A 17,497-nucleotide genomic window follows, 5' to 3' on the forward strand; every position below is an offset into this window, starting at 1 on the left:
AGAGGCCAGTGATGTCTTCTCGGTGCTCGCTTGGGGAAACTGAGGCACGGAATGGCTCAGGGGTCTCCCAGCTGCAGGTGCCACCTGGCCAGGTTTTTGGGCAGGACTCGGTGCTGTCAGTGACACTGAAAGGCCAGGGGACAGCAAGGAGGGACAGCCAGGAGAGGGGAGCAGCTGCCAGAGGTGAGCTGGGAAAAGCAGGAATGAGCACCTGCGAAATATCAAAAAATATCCATTGGAATCGTTTTCACAAGGTTCAAAAGGGAAAGTGGGACTGTCTGAGAAAAGGGATTTATTTTCTGCTATGGCAAAAAATGTCTGTTTTCTGTAAGGAACTCAAAACAAACCAAAAAACTGAAAATGCTGGAGACCCCAAACTCCCCGGCCAAAAATACTGATCTGAAGCCAAAAAGCTTTCCATTTCTTGTTGAAACGGGTCTTTAGAGAGAAAAGAGCTGAGCATTTCTGTGGGAAACCCCAGCATTTTCTAATCTGGCTTTTGAACATTTGCTCGATTCCTTTCACTGCACCTCAGGCTCAGGATTTCCATCTCTTCCAGCAGCAGCTGAGAGTAAAAAGGGTTCATTTGCAGGCTTTGCTCTTCTTGCTGCCCCCGCCCCAGCTGAATCCCAGCTCGCCTCCACGGCCACACGAGGAAACCTCAAAATACTCCGAGCTCAAAATAAACTCGTTTCCCCTTTTTCTGTTCTCTCCTCGTCCGGAGGAGTGACAAGTTCTGTGCGTGGGCTCAGCTCTGCCTGAAGGGTGGGAGCTGGAGACGGGGCCTGGGGGAGGCTGATTTAAATTCCACATCTCACCCAGACCTGGGCTTTTGTGCCCCTCAGCCCTTGCAGAGTGATGACCAGGTAGGAGCAGATGAGGCACCATTTGTAAGTGATCAACCCTGAAATAATTCAAAGCCCCCCTCAGCAGCGAGGGCTTCTATTTCCAGGGGCTGGTCCTCAGCAGGAGGCTGGGGACAGCAGGGAGAGGTGACAGCAGGGGACGTGGGTGGCCTCGTCCTCACCAGGAGGCTGCAGAGGTGACGGCAGGGAACGTGGGGGCATGAGAAGCCATTCCAAACGGCAAAAAAAGCAATTCCAGCCGGGTTTAGGAGAGGGAGGAGCGGGAGGAGCTGGGCGAGAGGCAGAGCCGTGCCAGCGGGGCTGCGGGAGGGGTGGGGAAGGAGGAGCCGGGGTTCCCACCACCCCACGGCTGAGCCCTACCTTTGCAGGCCTTGCGGTGGGAGATGGGCTTGCTGAGGTCGCGGTAGAAGCCCTCCTTGCAGTAGTGGCAGTGCCTGCCCGCCGTGTTGTGCCGGCAGTTGAGGCACACGCCGCCGCTCTTGCGCCCCGACAGCTTGAAGAGCTCCATGTTGAAGCGGCAGCGCCGCGCGTGCAGGTTGCAGTTGCAGGCTGGGAGAGGCAAAGAGAGGACAATGTCACCGTCAGTGCCCGCACAGGGAGGTGCCACCCCCGGGGAGCCGCTGCCAGCCCCTCTGGGGGTGCCCTGTCACACTGGGGGGTCACGGGCGGGAGGCCTTGGTGGCGCCTGTGGCTGTGGGAAGCCAGCTGCTCACCACATCCTGACCTGTGCTGAGAGGTGACCCCACTGGCACGGGCCACTGCCCTCCCGGCTTCTTGGAGGGCAAGACGAGGCTGCCAAGGCCAGCTTTCACTGTCCTGACTCGCAGTAACTGCGGCTTTGCCTCTCCCTGCTGGCAGCGGGGACTTCAGGGGACTGTGAGGACAGGGGCCTGTCCATGGTCTGAGGACAGAGCACACAAACCCCTGTGGCACCTTCAGCTTTGTCACAAGCACTTTCCCCGTGGAAGCGCTGCTCATCTCCCTTCTCATCCGCTCTCACTTTGTGCTGTTACTGCTCAGTGCAAAGGTCCCCAAACTGCTGAGGGACCCCCACTTCCCAGCACACAGGAGCCCCCTCAGGCCCTGTGGGAAGGGCTTTCCATCATCACCTGCCCGACCTTCCCACTCTCGCCAGCTCTGACACAGACACGTTTGAGCTCTGGATACCATCCCAAGACCTCCCTAGCCGCTTTCTCCCTCAGCTTTCCACGCCACGGGCTCTGTCTCTCACCTGCAGCCCTGACCACGCCGACAATCCTCATTCCTGCCCCTGCATCCCCCATCCCGCCTGGGACAGGCCCGGCCTGACACCCAGTCAGCCAAGTTCCAAAAGGTGCCCCTGCTTTGATTGCTGTGACTGAGCTGTCCCATGCCTCCACCATATGCAGCCTAAAGTCAACACCGGGCCTATTTTAGCAGGAGGCCTTTGCAAAGGACAACTTCGGGACTTCAAAAGCTCGACCCCTCGCCCGCCTCTCCCCAGAGCTGTCACGGGGCCATCAGGATGCAGTTGCTGGGGCTCTGTGCTTTGCTGAGAATTTTATAGCTTGTTTTCTTTTCCCGTGGCTTTTATTTGCTCTTCACCCCTGAACAATGCAGCTGTGCCATGCCAGCCCACAGCTGGGCCCCTCGCCTCGGCACGGAGGTGTCACAGCTCCGGCCTTGTCACCTTCCCTCAGAGCAGAGACGTCTTAATCCCTCATTCCTTCCTGTTTACCTTATGGTGCTCTCCCAACACAAAGCCACGCTGTATTTGCTTAATTATCAAATTTCAGCCCAGAAAACGCCAGCACGGCAGCTCCGCAGCGTTTCTCAGGAGCAACCCCCAGCTGGGACACGCCGTGACAGCGCAGGGGACAGCAGCACCCCCGTGCCCATGCCCCCAGCGGGATGGAGCCGCTGGCTCCGCGCTCTGCCACAGGAATCGCTCCGGCTGACACGGACAGGCCGAACCTCACGTCCCCAGCGAAGCTGGCGGAGCAGGAGCAGCAGCCACCAGCGTGCTGATGGTGACAGGAGCGGCCCGGGAGCACTCTGCCGGGCGTGAGGGACAGAGATTCCTGCCACGGAGCTGGGCCCCGGCTTCGAGCCGCGGTTTGGTCCTCCTGGGATGAGCCCAGCAGCCTGCAGGAGCTTTTGTCATCTCCCCAACAGGACACGGCCGTGAGGGAGCCCGGAGACACCGCTCCTGCCTCCAGAGGGAAGGGCTGCTCTGGGCCTGGCGCAGCCCCACATGTGCTGAAGCTGCACTTTCAGCGGGGAAAGCAGCGCGGAGCACGCACCAGGCTCCTGCCTGTCCCCCCTCGAGGCTTCCCCCTTCCGTGGAAAGCTCAGGAAGAGCAGCCTGCTGTGCCCTGCTGGAGCAGCCGCTCAGCTCGGCTTTCTCCTCATCCCACACGTGCTGAGCAGCCCCGGCCCGCACCATGGATCCACCACACACGGGTTCGGAGGCGATCCTGCCCCGCAGAGCGCCCTAGCAAAGCTTTTGGGAAGCAGGTGGGGTTTGAAATTCCCAGCCCCCGTTTCACAGAGGTGACCAAGCCAGGTTGAACCATTTTCCTGGAGGTGCAGAGCTCAGGGCTGGTTCCCACCCTCAGGGCAGAGCCTTCCCAAGGGCACAGGGCTGGGACACAGGGAATGATCTCCGGGCCACACCCAAGCCCCAAGGCAGCACCTGTACCCATGGCACAGCCTCTGGGCACGGCTCAAACAGAGGAGAAAAGATTTCAATCCCTCAGCCTGAGGGCTCTTGTAGGCTGTGAGCCCGTGGGCACATCTCCAGCGTTCAGAGCCTCGAGGCTCAGGAGCAGCTCTGCCTTTGGTGCCACAAACCACAGGATTTGGTCCCTGCTGGTCAGCATGAAAGGACATTTCTCCAGGGAGGGGCACGGCCTCGCAGAAGCCTTAGCTCTGCCTAAATCTGTCAGAAATGCATGTTTTCCCAGGAGAACTAAAGCTCACCTCCTCCTAAAACTTGTATTTTAGGAGAGCTGGACTTGGCACTGGAGTATTTTGCAAGATTGCATTGGCAAATCCCTTTTTAAAATTCAAAGCTGAGCCCACACGAAGAGTGAGTGAAAATCTTCATCTTCGCATTTCTTTGGGTTGCTTGATAAGCAGAAATGTTTTTGCAAAGCCAGGAAAACAGAACTCTGGGGGTTTTCTCGAGTTCTTTGCTAACATTTCCACTGGTGCCACCAGAGCAGAGCTGCACAGGAATGTGGAGGAATGAGTGGAGTGTGCAGAGCTCCTCCAGCTCTGTTCCCAGGATCAGTTTTCCATTGGTGTCCCAGGGACAGGAAAATCCTGAAGAAGGGAAGAAGCTGAACCTCACAAGAAGCTGCAAGGAGCTCCCAAAACCAGCCAACCCTGTCCTCATCCAGAGTCAACGACCTAAATACTGGGGATGCCTTGGGGGATAAACCCTCCAGGGAGGCAGTGAGTGAGCTGGGGAAGGCTTGGTCTGCTCCAGCCCCGCTCCATGAGCAGCACAGCCTCCCTCGAGCTCCCCCAGGCATCCAGGGGGCCACAGCCACCCCTCCACTGGGACCTCTCAGCTTGTTTTGGCTCCATCAGCTAGGCCTTGGTCCTGTCTGCTCCTACCACTCCGAGGGCACCGAGGAAACAGCTGGAAACAGCTGGGCACTGATTCCCTCCCTGCCCCACACACCTGGCTGCTTTTGCAGCACCCACCCCTCCCGATCCGCCTGTTTCTGCAGTCGAAAGGGGCCAAACTTAGGGACAACGGCTTTAATTGCAATTACTGCGTCCTGTGACCGCCCTGAGGGCCTGGGCTGGAGTGGCCAGTGCTGCGCACCACTGGCCACCAGCCAGGGCAAGCTGGCAGCTCTGCCTGCAGCCTGGTGAGCTTGCAGACTGCCCAGTGGAGAGGCTTGGTCTGGCTGAAGGAAAATCCCCTTCCCATTTCTCCTGACAGTGGCACTCAGGGATGGAGGGACTGCAGGAAAATCCCCGTCCCATTTCTCCTGACAGTGGCACTCAGGGATGGAGGGACTGAAGGAAAATCCCCCTCCCATTTCTCCTGACAGTGGCACACAGGGATGGAGGGACTGAAGGAAAATCCCCCTCCCACTTCTCCTGACAGTGGCACTCAGGGATGGAGGGACTGAAGGAAAATCCCCCTCCCACTTCTCCTGACAGTGGCACACAGGGATGGAGGGACTGAAGGAAAATCCCCTTCCCATTTCTCCTGACAATGGCACACAGGGACACAGGAACTGGGGCAATGCAAGAAATGTCCCAGCCAGGCGTCACAAAGCCCTTGTGGGGTCAAGGCTGGGACACGCCGTGGTGGGATCTCTCTGGAGGTGCAGTGTGGGCACTGCCTGGGCACATGGCTGGCCCCAGCAGCAGGTCGGGGTGGTTTTGGATCCCGCTGCAGATCCGTGCATGTCCCCGGGGCGTGTGGCTCCCCGGCCGCGTTTTCCCTGGACAGAGGCGCTCAGGAAGCGGCTCCAGCCCTCCCTCTGCTCGGCCCGAGGTTAATCCCCTGCTGTGCCGAAGCCTTTTGCCTTGTTCCTAACATGACTTGGCCTGGCTTTAATTTTCTGCCACTGCTTCTTGGTTTGAATTCCCCTGAATTCAAGTGGCTCTTTAGCAACTTTTTTCTTTCTATGAACGCCTTTGAGGCTGTAATAAAAATCACCTCCCAGGACTGGCCTCATGTCTGTTCCTCAGGCTTTGCTTTGCACCTGGTGGAGAAGACAGCCCTGCAGACCCAGCTACGAGCAAAGGCTGGCCCGGTGCTGAGGGCTCTGCCAGGAAGGGTTTTGGCTCCAGTTGCTGCACTGAGCCCAGTCCTGCTGTCTCCCGCTCTCTTCCTTCCCTTCCTCTGCCAAGGACCTCACAAGCCTTTTGTTCCCCGACTTTATTGTGCACAGATGTGCAGAGCTTCCTCAGAGCTTCCCTACCTGAGCCGCCAGGCCCGGCTCTGGGTAACCAGATTTCATTCAAACACAGATGTTCCGAAACCTGGAAAGGTTGAAGAGGGAAAGAGGAAGGCTGCGGTTTGGAGCCAGGCGGAGAAAACACCGCGGAATCTTCTCCGTGTTAAAACCAGAGACTTGGCCAGATGGATCCCTCCAGGAGGTCAAGGTGGGCAGGATTTTCCGTGTGGGAGCAGGAAAGGAGGGACATGAATGGAGGCACAGGCTGGGGCTGAGCGCTGGGAGCTGTGGTTGTGGTCTTTGTGCTGCCACCACGTCCCCAGCGCCCTGCGTCTCCCAGGACGAATTCCTCTCCGTGGTTTTCATTCAGCAATGACAATGCTGCCCTTTCAAAAGACCCCACCCTCCCAAAGCTTATATTTTGGCAATTTTTAAAATGCAAATTGCTTTTTAAACAAACGAAAACCCCAAAACATTTTGTTTTAATTTTTGCAAACAATAATTCGGGGGAGGGGGGAAGGAAAAGGGGAGGATGGAAGAATCCAGAGACTGAAAGTAATCTCTAAATTTGACTTGAATTTATGAACAGTCTCAGTCTCCTTAAAATTATCCTTTTCCCAAACAAGTTTTCTTTTCCCAGAAAATTGCTAGCTCAGCCTGAGCCACCATTTCTCTTTTGCAGGAGAAATCCTGACATGCAGGGTCCCCGAGAGGGACCCCCTGCCCGTGCCCATCTTGGGGGGGCTTTGCTCCCAGACAATCCCCAGAGATATCTTCAGGGGTGTTATTTCTGGGGACCATAATGCCAAGGGGACACCACAGGGACAGCAGAGGTGAAGCAGCCAGAGCCAGTGGAGGCAGAGAGAAATCCATGGAGATGGCAGGAGGGCGTCCCTACAGTGTCCCTTCAAGCCACTGCCAACTGGTTTGGGGTTTTGGAGCAGCTGGGCACAAACCTGGCAGTGGTGGGAGAGCTCTCCCAGCACTACAGGTCACTGCGCCCCACCAGCCCAGCACAGGCAGCAGGGATCCCAGGTGTGGTCCTGCAGGGATCTCTCCCGGGGGTTTGGGTGACCCCAGGCAGGGAGGGGGTGTCTGTCCATGCCTGGTGTGACCTCGCAGGGATCTCTCCCGGGGGTTGGGGTGACCCCAGGCTGGGAGAGGGTGTCTGTCCATGCCTGCTGCAGCAGAATGGCCAAGCAAGGATGAACACCAGGGGCAAAGTCCTGCAGAGCAGAGTGACCACATGTGGCCCCAGGAGGTTGGAGCCACAGGGACTTTGGGGTCAGGTCCAGGTCTGCTCACAGGACAGGCGTCCCCATGCCCTCCCACCCAGCACGGTCCCTGCTGGCCAGCACCAAACAAAAAGGTTTGCTGAGGAAAATCCCCAGCACCAAACAAAAAGGTTTGCTGAGGAAAATCCCCAGCACCAAACAAAAAGGCTTGCTCAGGAAAATCCATCTGCGTGGGCAGCTGAGTGTGAGTAAGAGGAGGCTGGAAGCTGGGTGGGGTGGCTCAGCGAGGGGAAATCCGAGGGGGTGTTGTGGCTGCGAGGGGCAGACACGAGGGCTGAGCCAGGCCCAGGTTTTCCTGCCAGTCAGAGCTCAGGGACAGAGGGAAGTGTGTGCACACACCACAGAAAATGCAGCTGTGGCCAGCATTGCCCAGGGCCAGAGCCACAGAGCTGGCCTGCAGAACAGCTGTGGGGATGGCGGAGGGAAGGGAAGGCAGAGCCCCAGCTTGCTGGGACCCTGTTGGGGTGAGGGCTTCTGGGGAGCCCCTCACACTCTGAGCACTCCTCGCCAGCCAAATGCCTGTGACCCCGCTCCACCTGAGGGCAGGGAACAGCCAAAGTGCCAGTGTAGGGACCCCGGGGAGGAACACTCTGGGGACATCTCCCCCGCGGCACAAAACGGGCTCGGGCACCAGAACTCTTCTCCGTGCCTGAAAATCCTCAGGAACGGCAGTTCTGTGGAAAAGCTCTGGAGGAGATGTCATCAGAGTGACTCAGGACCTCCCTGGGGAGGCTGCACAGCCCGAGCGCCCTTCACTTCCCACTTTGCCAGCTCCCAAATCCCCACACGCCTGAGGGACAGAGAGGCCCTGGACATGTCCCGCTGTCAGCGTTGCTTCTGCAAAGTGTAACAGCTCTCAGTGACACTGAAGCTGGTAACAGAACATTGACACCCGCCTGGGATTTCCAAGGATAAGACCCTCATTCTCTTTTCCGTAAAAAACAGCCAGACTCAGCGTTTGGGTTGAAGTGTTTGAGGCTGGGCGTCTGAGTCAGGCTGAGCGTTTCTAGAAAAGTCCCTGCTAAAATGATTCAGCTGGAAATGAGAAACAAGGCGAGTGAAAAATCCTGCGCTGTGCCAAGCCTAACAAATTTGGGGATTTATTTCCTTAAAGAAAATCTATTGCCCTTATGTTTGAAGCCAAGGCTTAAAAAGAAAAACACTGCTCTCTGCTAGGGATGTGTCTGTTGCTCTCCAAGATGAGCTGCTCAAGCTTCACTGCATTTTTCAGTCACCGAAAATGGGGGGGACATTTGGTCCAAGCTGATGGAGTTCTGCAGCTGAACTCCCTGCAAATCTGATTTTCACTGCCCAAAACCAGGCCTGTAGAGATGGGGCAGGGGATTGCTGTCCTGCTGGTGGATTCTCAGGGGCTGAGTGTGGCAGTGCCACCCTGATCCCTCCTGCCTGAGGTTCACTGCATCCCCAGGACTCCCCAGGAGCCCTGCCCTGCCATGGACACTGTCAGCCCATCAGCAGGAAGGAAGAGCCCCAGCAGAGGCTGGAGTGGGGAGAAGCAAATGCTGAAGGGCAGAGCTTGGCAGTTTGAAGCCGTGAATGTTTTGGGGCTGCCCTCGCCCCAGTGACAAGAGGGGCAGATCAGGCATGTCCGTGGTGAAGCAGCTGCCCACCAGCAGCACCCCGAGCCAGATGAAACAGTGCCCACCCAAAGCGGGCAGCAGATGGACAGCTTGGCACAGCCCCATCCCAAAATGTGGTGTCTGGTTTTGAGAGCAGGTCCAGGGAGAAAGTCCAGAGCTGTTCACAGAACAGGCCCAAAGAGGAAAGAACGAGTCCTGTCAGATCAGCTGCTGAGGGTTATTTGTCGACACTCCCAATTATCACCTTTCTGCAGCGTGGTGAGACCAAAAACTTCCCAACAGCACCAGATCCCTTTGGAGAGCACCCACAGCCTCTGCCCAGCAGGCACGGTGGCTGCCCCTCCATCCTCCAGCCCCACGCGCCACGGGAGCTGCTCCCAACAGCCACGGACAGCACTGGGAGCTTGACCTGCTGGACATGGCTCTGACCTAGGTGCGGGTTCACGCCATGGAGGGAGAGATTGCCATAACCGTTTCACGTTGGTTCCAGCCCGGACTGGAGCACCAGAACCTCCCGAGCTGTTTCCTGGCCGTACACGTGGAGTTTCTGGCCCCACAGGAAGCATCAGAGGGGCAAGAGCAAGACTTGTTCCTGGGAGATTTACAGCTCCCAGATATTCGGGTTTGGAGCCAGATTCGAACAATCTCTGGGCAGGGAAGCTCTCCCCACTGCCAGGCAGCACACGTGGCAAGCAGCTGCTGGCAGCCCCCGAGGTCCAGCTGAGCTGCGCTCTGTCCCTTGCTGGAGTCCTCGGGGACGTGTCCAGTGACCCGCAGTGGCTCCTCCGAAGCCACCACGCAGCTGAGGGTCCATCAGCAGGGATGGGGGCGGAGGAGGAACCTACAGCCCGTCGTGCCGCATTGAAATGTTGGGATTTGTGTCAGCCTCTCACCCAAGGCGTTTTCTCCCAAGACAAAAGCGCTCTTACTCAACACAGGATGGGAGCACAAAGCCGGCCTTGCCCTGGTGCAGCTCACACGCTTGGACTCCGAGCCGGGAAATGGGCTGTGAATGTCCCCCGCTTCCTCCGGAGCGCGGCCACGGGACAGCGCTGCCCTGAGACCGGAGAGGAGTCTGCTCCCGGCTGGAGCACCTCTGGGGGCTGTCTCAGGATGAGCCTTCAGCCTCGCAGGACTCTGCCTCACCAGGAGGAGCCTGCCTCAGGAGCTGGCTCTGAGCGCTGGGATGCAGCTCCAGGGCACCTCACCTGCTCTGTGGCATGGGCAGAGCCTGTCCCCTGTCTGTCCTGCACGGACTGCCAGCACCTCCCACAGCCAGGTCCTGCCTGGACAGTGAGAGAACCGTCTTCCAGAACAGTTTTCCAGAACCAACGAGGCTGGAAAAGACCTCAGAGCTCATCGAGTCCAACCTATAACCCAACACCACCTTGTCACTAAACCACATCCAGGTTTTTTTAACCTCCAGGGCTGGTGACTCCACCACCTCCATGTGCAGCCCATTCCAATGCCCAACCGCTCTTTTTGGAACAAAGCTTTTCTAATGTCTCACCTAAACTTCCCCTGGTGCAGTTTAAAATATGCAGCAAAAGCTTTGACCAGGATTTGAGTTAGATTTGACCAGGAGGTTTTCTCTGCCAACCAGGTGTTGTGCAGAAAGTTTGCACATAAACCTCCTACTGGAAAGAGCTTCATGTTTTTTTTTTTCCTTCATTTTTGTAAGAAGGGAAAAGTCAAGAAGTGAACCCTTTATTTCACTCTGGGAGATGATACCAGCCTGTCATCAGCTTGCTTTGTTTAATTTCACCATCCAAGCCCAGTCTCCTGAGATTGTCAATCCTTTGAAATTAATTGTTTGCATCCCGTAACTCATCCAGCTGCCATTCCAAGGCAGGAGCTGATGGCAGAGCTCGCCCTGCAGCCCCCGGGTTATCAGGGACAGCACCGAGCCCCCAGCCCCTGCTCTGCCCCCCAGCCCAGCTCCAAGGTGCTCCTGAAGCCGCAGTGTTTATTTAGAGTGGAGGGGAATCCACTTGGGAACAATTTACCCACTTAGACCCTGCCCTTGTGGTTTCCCTCTTATCTGGTACCGATCTCAGCAGCAGCTTCCCTCAGCTGCCCCGGGGCCCGGCTGCTTTCCAAGACCTTTCTCCTCTCTCTGTCCCACACCTTGGTGTTTCTTATCCAGCCTGAGACCTCCGGGCAGCTCTGAGCTGCTGCGGGTTGAGGGAATGCTTCCAAATCACCCCAATCCTCATCCCAGTCCCCAAGAGCTTGGTCTCATCAGCACCTTTGTATTTCTGTAAAACCAGAACCCTGCATCTCTGAAGGACGGCACACGGTGGGGCTGAGCACCCCAAAGCTCCAGGTGATCCCCCAGGACGTGTTCCTATAAGCTCTCCTACATTTCTGCCCCGGGAGGGATCAGCCACTCCAGTGTCAGAGCCACAGCACAAGCAGAGCCTGCAGGAATTTGCTCATTCAGAGCAGAGGTTACCCAAAATGCACAAGGCTGATAACGCAACCAGCCCGGCGAGGAGTCAAAGGCTTTTCAAATCTGGATTAAAACTGTTCAGCCCAGAAGCACCAGGGATACAAACAGCCTCAGCTCTGCTTCCATCGGTGCCCCAGGGAGCCGGGAAACTTGGCCCTGCTTCCCCCCAGGCAGGGCTGAAAGCAAAGGCAGGCGGTTTGAAACCAGCTCAGGCTGTGCTTCCCCCAGAGCAGAGCCAGCTCAAAGCCATGCTGCTCCCGTGCCCGCTCCCTGCCAGTGCAGCCTCCTGTGAGGTCGGGCTGTGCCGGGCTGCTCTGCACAAAGAGCGTTCAGGAACGTGCTGTGTTGTTTTAACCCCAGATCATTTCCCAATCTCCTCTGGAGCAGGACCAGGGGAATTGTTCAACCAGCCCCAGCCAGCCCCACTACCAAAGGGACCCTGTGGCTGCTGCCAGAACCCAGCACGGAGCTGGGCACAACCCGGGGCTCCTCATCCCTCCCCAAACCCAGCAGCATCCCCACCACGCTGCCACCGCACCAGAACCACCTCTCTGAAGGCAGCTCCTGCCGATTTCCCCCTGGAGCCCGCATCCCTCTCCTTTTGTCCTTTCCCCAGCCCTGGCTTGGTGCTGCCTGCCCTCCTCTCCGCAGGATCCCACAGCTCATCCTCCCAGGCAGTGCCAGCGGCTGCAGCTGCGGCTTCACCCCCAGCCCCATATCCTGTGGCAGCAAGGAACAGGGGATCCCTGGCCAGAGGGAAACCCTCCTTGGAGAGCATCCCCGGGAGCTGGGGAAGCACCTCATCCTGCAGGCAGATCCCAGAAATCCCAGCACGGACAAAGCCCCGGGGAGGAGTCTCCAAGGGGACGGTCCCCTCGGTTTGTGACACATTTCTGGGAGCTGCTCCAGCCCGTGCCTCTCCCCGGGACTGGAGCTCCCGGGGCTTCAGGAGCGCTGCCGTGCCCGTGAGTGACAAACCTCAGCCTGGCCACTCGAGGTGCCCGACAGTCACCCAGGCCTGACAGCTGAGGGCTCCCGGGCAGGGTTTTGGTCTCTCTCGGAGCCCAGCTGGCCCAGGGCAGCTGTTGGCAGCTCAGCACGCTCCTTCCACTCGGGGCTGGGCTGGACAGCTCGGCCTGGGCTGCCCCGGAGCCTGGGCTCAGCCACTGTGCCCAGCTGCCCTGTCCTTGGAGAGGACACGCTCCAAGGGCACAGGAAAGGCCCTGTCATGGCTTGGCCTAATTCTGCTGTGCCTCAGTTTCCCTTTCTGGAAGCAGGGAGAGGGACCCTGGGAGGGTTTTGTTGTGGCAAAGGCGGAGAGCTCTGGGTGACAGGAGCCAGAATTGTCTGTGGATCTGCAGAGTGATGTTGGATGACATAAAAACTCAGCTCCAGCTGGGAAAGCTCAGCAGAGCTGGATTTTAGTTCCGCTTCCAAGCTTTCCTAAACCTGAGCTAATCCTGCAACCCAGTCCAAGCACGGGGTGAGCATCCAGCTCCCATCCCGCAGTCACCTGGGGACCTCCGGCTGGCTTTGGGAAAGCCCTGCAGGTGTGAAGAGCTGTGTTTGCTCAGGGATATTCGCACCTTCGGGGCTGTGGACAAAGCTCTGCTGCGTGCCCTGGGTCAACAGAGCTATCTTATCTCCCGGACGCTATCGGGGCATCTGAGAGGGAAGGAAAACTCCGGCTGATGAGCCTGACATCCCCGTTGTTATCGGGTATTTCAGGGAGGTGTTGGGAGAGCTGTCTGCCCCGCTGCCCCGCCGCGGCTCTCTGCCCCGGCCAGGCGGTCCTGGCACCCCCGACACGGCGCTGGTGTGTTTTGTTTTCCTGGAGATTGGGGTTTTATCAAAAGCTGACAGGCTTATCCCGCCTTATCAGGGCAGCTGTGCTACTGTTAATGGTTTTCTGTAGCGGGCTCTGGGCAGAAATGTGGATTGTGATTGCGCGGGGCTCGGGTAGCTCAGGGAGGCCGGGTGGCCCCGGCTGGGCTCAGCATCCCCTGCAGGGTCTCCATGGAATGCAGCACCACGATCCCATGCAGGAATGGACCGTCCTGCACTGCCGTGTTTAACATCCTGACCCCAACACCAGAACACCTGAGGCCGCATCCCCCTGGAGGAGCAGCTGCCAGCCCGGTGTCCCACACCCACCTGGAACAGGGCACTTCCCCTCCTCGCTTTCCCTGGGACTGCCGTGGGACTGCTCTGGTCCACCTGATTTCTCTGTTCTGCTGCTCCCCAGCAGAGCAGCCATGACCTGTGCTGGCTGGAAGCTCCCCTGGGATGGCTCTGGGCTGCAGGAGGTGACAGGCGGGTTCAGCAGCTCTGAGCTCCTCACATGCACCAGCTCCAGGAGATCATGGTCCGTGTGTGCTCATCCCGTGTGTGTGCTCATCCTTCCCTGTGTGTGCTCATCCCTGTGTGTGTGCTCATCCCTCTGTGTGTCTGTTCATCTCTCCCTGTGTTTGTGTGCTCATCCCTCCATGTGTGTGCTCATCCCTCTCTGCCCTTCCACCCCAGGCTGTGGACAGCAGAGGTGTGAGGCTCCTACAGAGGGTGTGTGTGCACACCCTGGGGAGGACACAGCTCCTGCCTCCAGCCCCGAGCTGGTGTGGGGCACTGAGCCAGCAGCACCAGGGATGAAGCAGGCAGACACCTACTCAATCCTGAGTCCAAAGGTGACCCTAGAGCCTCCCTGGGGCAAGGCTGCCGCACCTGGACCTGCAGCGCTCCTCCCTGCCCAGCCCGCAGCTGCCTGCTCGCTTTTCGGGTCGCTCAGGGCAAACTTTGATGGCTTCAAGTCAAAACACACAGCCCCAGGAAGGCTGTTGCTGTTTGCCTCAGGGATTTAATCCAGATCAAAGCTAGTCAAACACAGGGATTTCCCAGCTTTTCCGCTGGGATCAGCCTCCTGCACATGCCGTGGCCCTGGGACCCTGCCTTGGCCAGCCTGGCCCTCGCTGCTGTTCTCTCCCAGGCAGGGAGGCCGGGGAGGAGCAGGACGGCAGGAAGAGGATGGGTAATCCCTGGATGGGACATTCCAGCATTCCTGGGAAGCGGGCAGGTCTGCGGGGAGGAGCCTGACAGGAGCACCCAGAGACATGAAGCTGCACGTTCTGCCGGGCAGCAAAGGCTGCTTCGGCCGTGGCAGGACTTTACTTATCATTTCGGCCAAACTTGAGGAATGGGAATGCCTGGGAGAGGAGGGTCCTGTGTCCCCTTTCCGAACACCCCATCACCCGCATTTTCCAAGCCCCTTGTTCTCCACGGGGCTGTGGCCCTGCGGCCGGGTCACAGCTGGAAGCCCGGGGTCACTGCCAGCACCCTCCTGCAGCGGAGAAACCAGCCCAGCCCCAAGCAGAGGTGTGGATAACCCCTGAGGCAGGGGCGGAGGAAGGGTGTGAGGGAGCCCTGGGTGTCCCAGCAGCCACCTTGTCCCTCGCCCTGGGGGACACGGGGCCACACTAGCTCCCGTGCCTGCCGGGCAGATTTTATCGGGACGCTTTAATTAGCTGATCACGGGCAGTTAGCTCTGGCTGCAGACCTGGCTGGTTTCAAAGGAGACCTGCAGAGCTGCAGACATTCCCGGGAATCGGGGTGGGAGCACAGCGCTGGCCGTGGTGAGGAGGATGCTCAGAGATGCCCTGGTGCCACTCAGACCCCGGGCTGTGCCACCGTGTCCCTAGAATTGCCCGTGCCACCACCACCAGGGGAGGCTCCATCCTGTCCTGGGCCGTGGTGCCGGTCCCTGGCCGCCCTGCAGGAGGGGTCAGGCTGCTGCTTGCAGGGCCGTGGCACAGCCTGGCACGGGCAGGACCCGCGCCACGCGCCCACAAATCCTGGCACCAGCCACGAACAGATTCCCATCCCAAAATACGCTGGAGCCACGCCCAAAGCTGACACCTGCCCTGCCGGGGACACTGCAGGGACCGAGTCCTGTCCAGAGTGTCCTGCCCACCCCACGGTCGGTGTGACCCTGCAGGGCGGCTGGGAACAGGGACAGCGGGGCCAGGCCTGCCCTGTGCCAGCGCCCACGTGGTGCTCACCGTGCTGGAAGGGGGACCTGCCTCTCGAGGGACAGTTCCATGAGGTGTGGCCGCTCCTCAGCTCACACCTCAGGTGACATCTCACTGCTGCAGGGCAGGGCTGGACCAGCTGCTGGTCCTCAGCCGGGACATTCACCATGTGGGGCAGGGTGACAGCCCAGTCCCTTCATCCCAGAGGTTTTTCCTGCTCCCTGGAGGTGGTCCCCCCTTTCCTGCAGCCCAGCTGCTGCTCCAGGCTCACACGGAGTCTGTCTCAGTGGGAGACTGCTCCGGGCCTCAGCTGCAGTTCCTGAATTTTGCCCAGAAGTTACAGAGAGGAGATTGCATTTCTCTGAAGGAAACTGCATTTCCTCCAGTTCCAGCAACAGGCTGGGAGCAGTCCTGGGTTTTCATCTGGCTTTTGAGTCTCGGATGTAGCTCTGAGCCAAACCTCTGATCCTGCTGTGGTTCATTTTCAGGCGCGTGTGCCCCAGAAACTTTTTTTTTTCTAAATTAATTTTTCATACAGAATTCTTTCATTTGATGGATGCAGTGAGAAACTATTTCCCAAACAGGAAAGAGGACCTCCCTCCCCCTCCTCCGTGCCGTGGATGTTTTTAATAACAACATCAATTGTCTGCAAACAACTTATTCCTTTCTGACCTCAAAACAACTCCTGGTTAGTGCATTCCAGCGTGGCCACAGACCGAGGCTCAGTGACTTCACAGGGCCTTCAGGAGCTTTTCCATCACAATGCCCGCTCAGGGAAGGGCCTGATCTGGCACAAGGGACCTTGGCTTTGCCGGGATGAGGATGCTGAGCAGCTCACAAACACAGCCGAGCGCTGGCGCTGCTGTGCCAGTGGTTTCCCGGGTGGGTGTTCCTCACTTCAGCTGTCCCCTCCTCCCCCAGCTCTCCAGCCAGGAGGACATCCCTGCTTGTCCTTTGTCCTGGAGGGCCACAAATGTTTGTCCTCTGTCCTGGAGGGCCACAAGTGTTTCTGCCATGGGCTCCTGAGCCAGCTGTGCACGGCAGGAGCAGCAGGACTCACCTCCCAGGCCCTGCTGATCCCTGTGCAGACCCAGGAGGGGTTTAATGGGACGGTGCAGACACAGAGCAGCCTTTAAACCCAGGTCTGACCTGGCAAGTGGGATCAATTCCATCCCCAGCCTCCACAGGGATCGCCGTGCAGCGGTCAGGTGGCCAGCACAGATGACTCTGTGACAGCCACCTCCGTGGTGGCGCCTCAGGTCCTGCCCTTGGCCGGGGCAGAAGATCTGCCGTCCCTGGAGCAGTTCAGAGGCTCCTCTCTGGACACGGCACAGTCACGGCTCTCACACCCCATTGTCACATTTGTGATGCTGCACAGCTGGACCACAGGGACCACAGCTGGACCGCAGGGACCACAGCTGGACAGCAGGGATCACCACAGGACCCAGACCCACTGGCCCCAGGCCTGTGGGATCCCAACCTGGCTGGGGACACTTCCAGCCAAACAAATTATTGATTATTAAAGCAGCTTGGGACCAGCTGGGGCTGCTCGCAAGGTCGGGGCGGTGGAGCTGTGAAGAGCGAGCCGCTCCTTTTCCTGTTAGCTCATTGGAAATACCCGTCTGGGCGATTCTGAAATGCAATATTTTGGTTTTCCGGTGTGAAAGGGCACTGCAAAGCCAAGGTCACCTCGAGGCAGCCAGAGGAGGGACGTCAAACCACAGAGAATCCAACCACAGGGAGCTGCGCTGGGGGGATCGCATCGAACATTTCCATGGCCTGAAACGCTGCAGGGAAGGGGGAAGGGAAGTGTGCAGGACAGCAGATGCTTTGGCAGGGAAAAGGAAGCAGGCTTGAGCTCGAGCCCACCTCCGGACAGAAAAGCTTTTGCAGTTCCCAGCTTGGCCGGAGCCGCCGGCACTCGCCCACTCCCAGCTCCCTCCGGGGCCACCGAGCTGTGTCCTGGGATGGGAGATCCCTCCAGACTGGAGGTGAGCACCCCACACCTCCCGTCCCACCCCGAGCTGCCTGAAGCACAGCCCTGCCTCTGCCTTTGCTGGCCCCAAACCCAGCCTGCAGCTCTGGGAGAGACCCAGACTGTGAACTGCGAAACGCCTGGCTGCAGCAGGGGCTGATGTGCAAAACCTCTCCCACAGAAGCTTTCCTGGTTTTCCTGGCTGGCTTTGCAGCCCAGCTGCTCTGCAGAACAGCAGCAGCTCCGTGGGGAGGCCCAGCTGTGCCCCCCGAGGTGGTGGGTGCCTCTGTCCCTCATGGGAAGCTTTGGAGCTGAGGGGGACAAGCATCCCCAGCCCTCCCGGAGGGGTGTCCTGTCCCAGGAGCTCCCTTCACACCCTCCT

At 58.6% G+C, this 17,497-nt stretch overlaps 1 protein-coding gene across 1 annotated transcript in view; it reads right to left on the reverse strand.

The window, feature by feature from the left end:
* NTN1 (netrin 1) overlaps positions 1 to 17,497 on the reverse strand; it is an 80,498-nt gene that overhangs the window by 32,139 nt on the left and 30,862 nt on the right. The window contains exon 2 of the mRNA XM_038157528.1: positions 1,227 to 1,415. Within this exon, the coding sequence (XP_038013456.1) occupies positions 1,227 to 1,415 (189 nt within the window). The remainder of the gene's footprint in view (positions 1 to 1,226; positions 1,416 to 17,497) is intronic.

This window comes from Motacilla alba, chromosome 18, assembly GCF_015832195.1.
Source record: "Motacilla alba alba isolate MOTALB_02 chromosome 18, Motacilla_alba_V1.0_pri, whole genome shotgun sequence".
In the NCBI taxonomy this organism is placed as follows: Eukaryota; Metazoa; Chordata; class Aves; order Passeriformes; family Motacillidae; genus Motacilla; species Motacilla alba.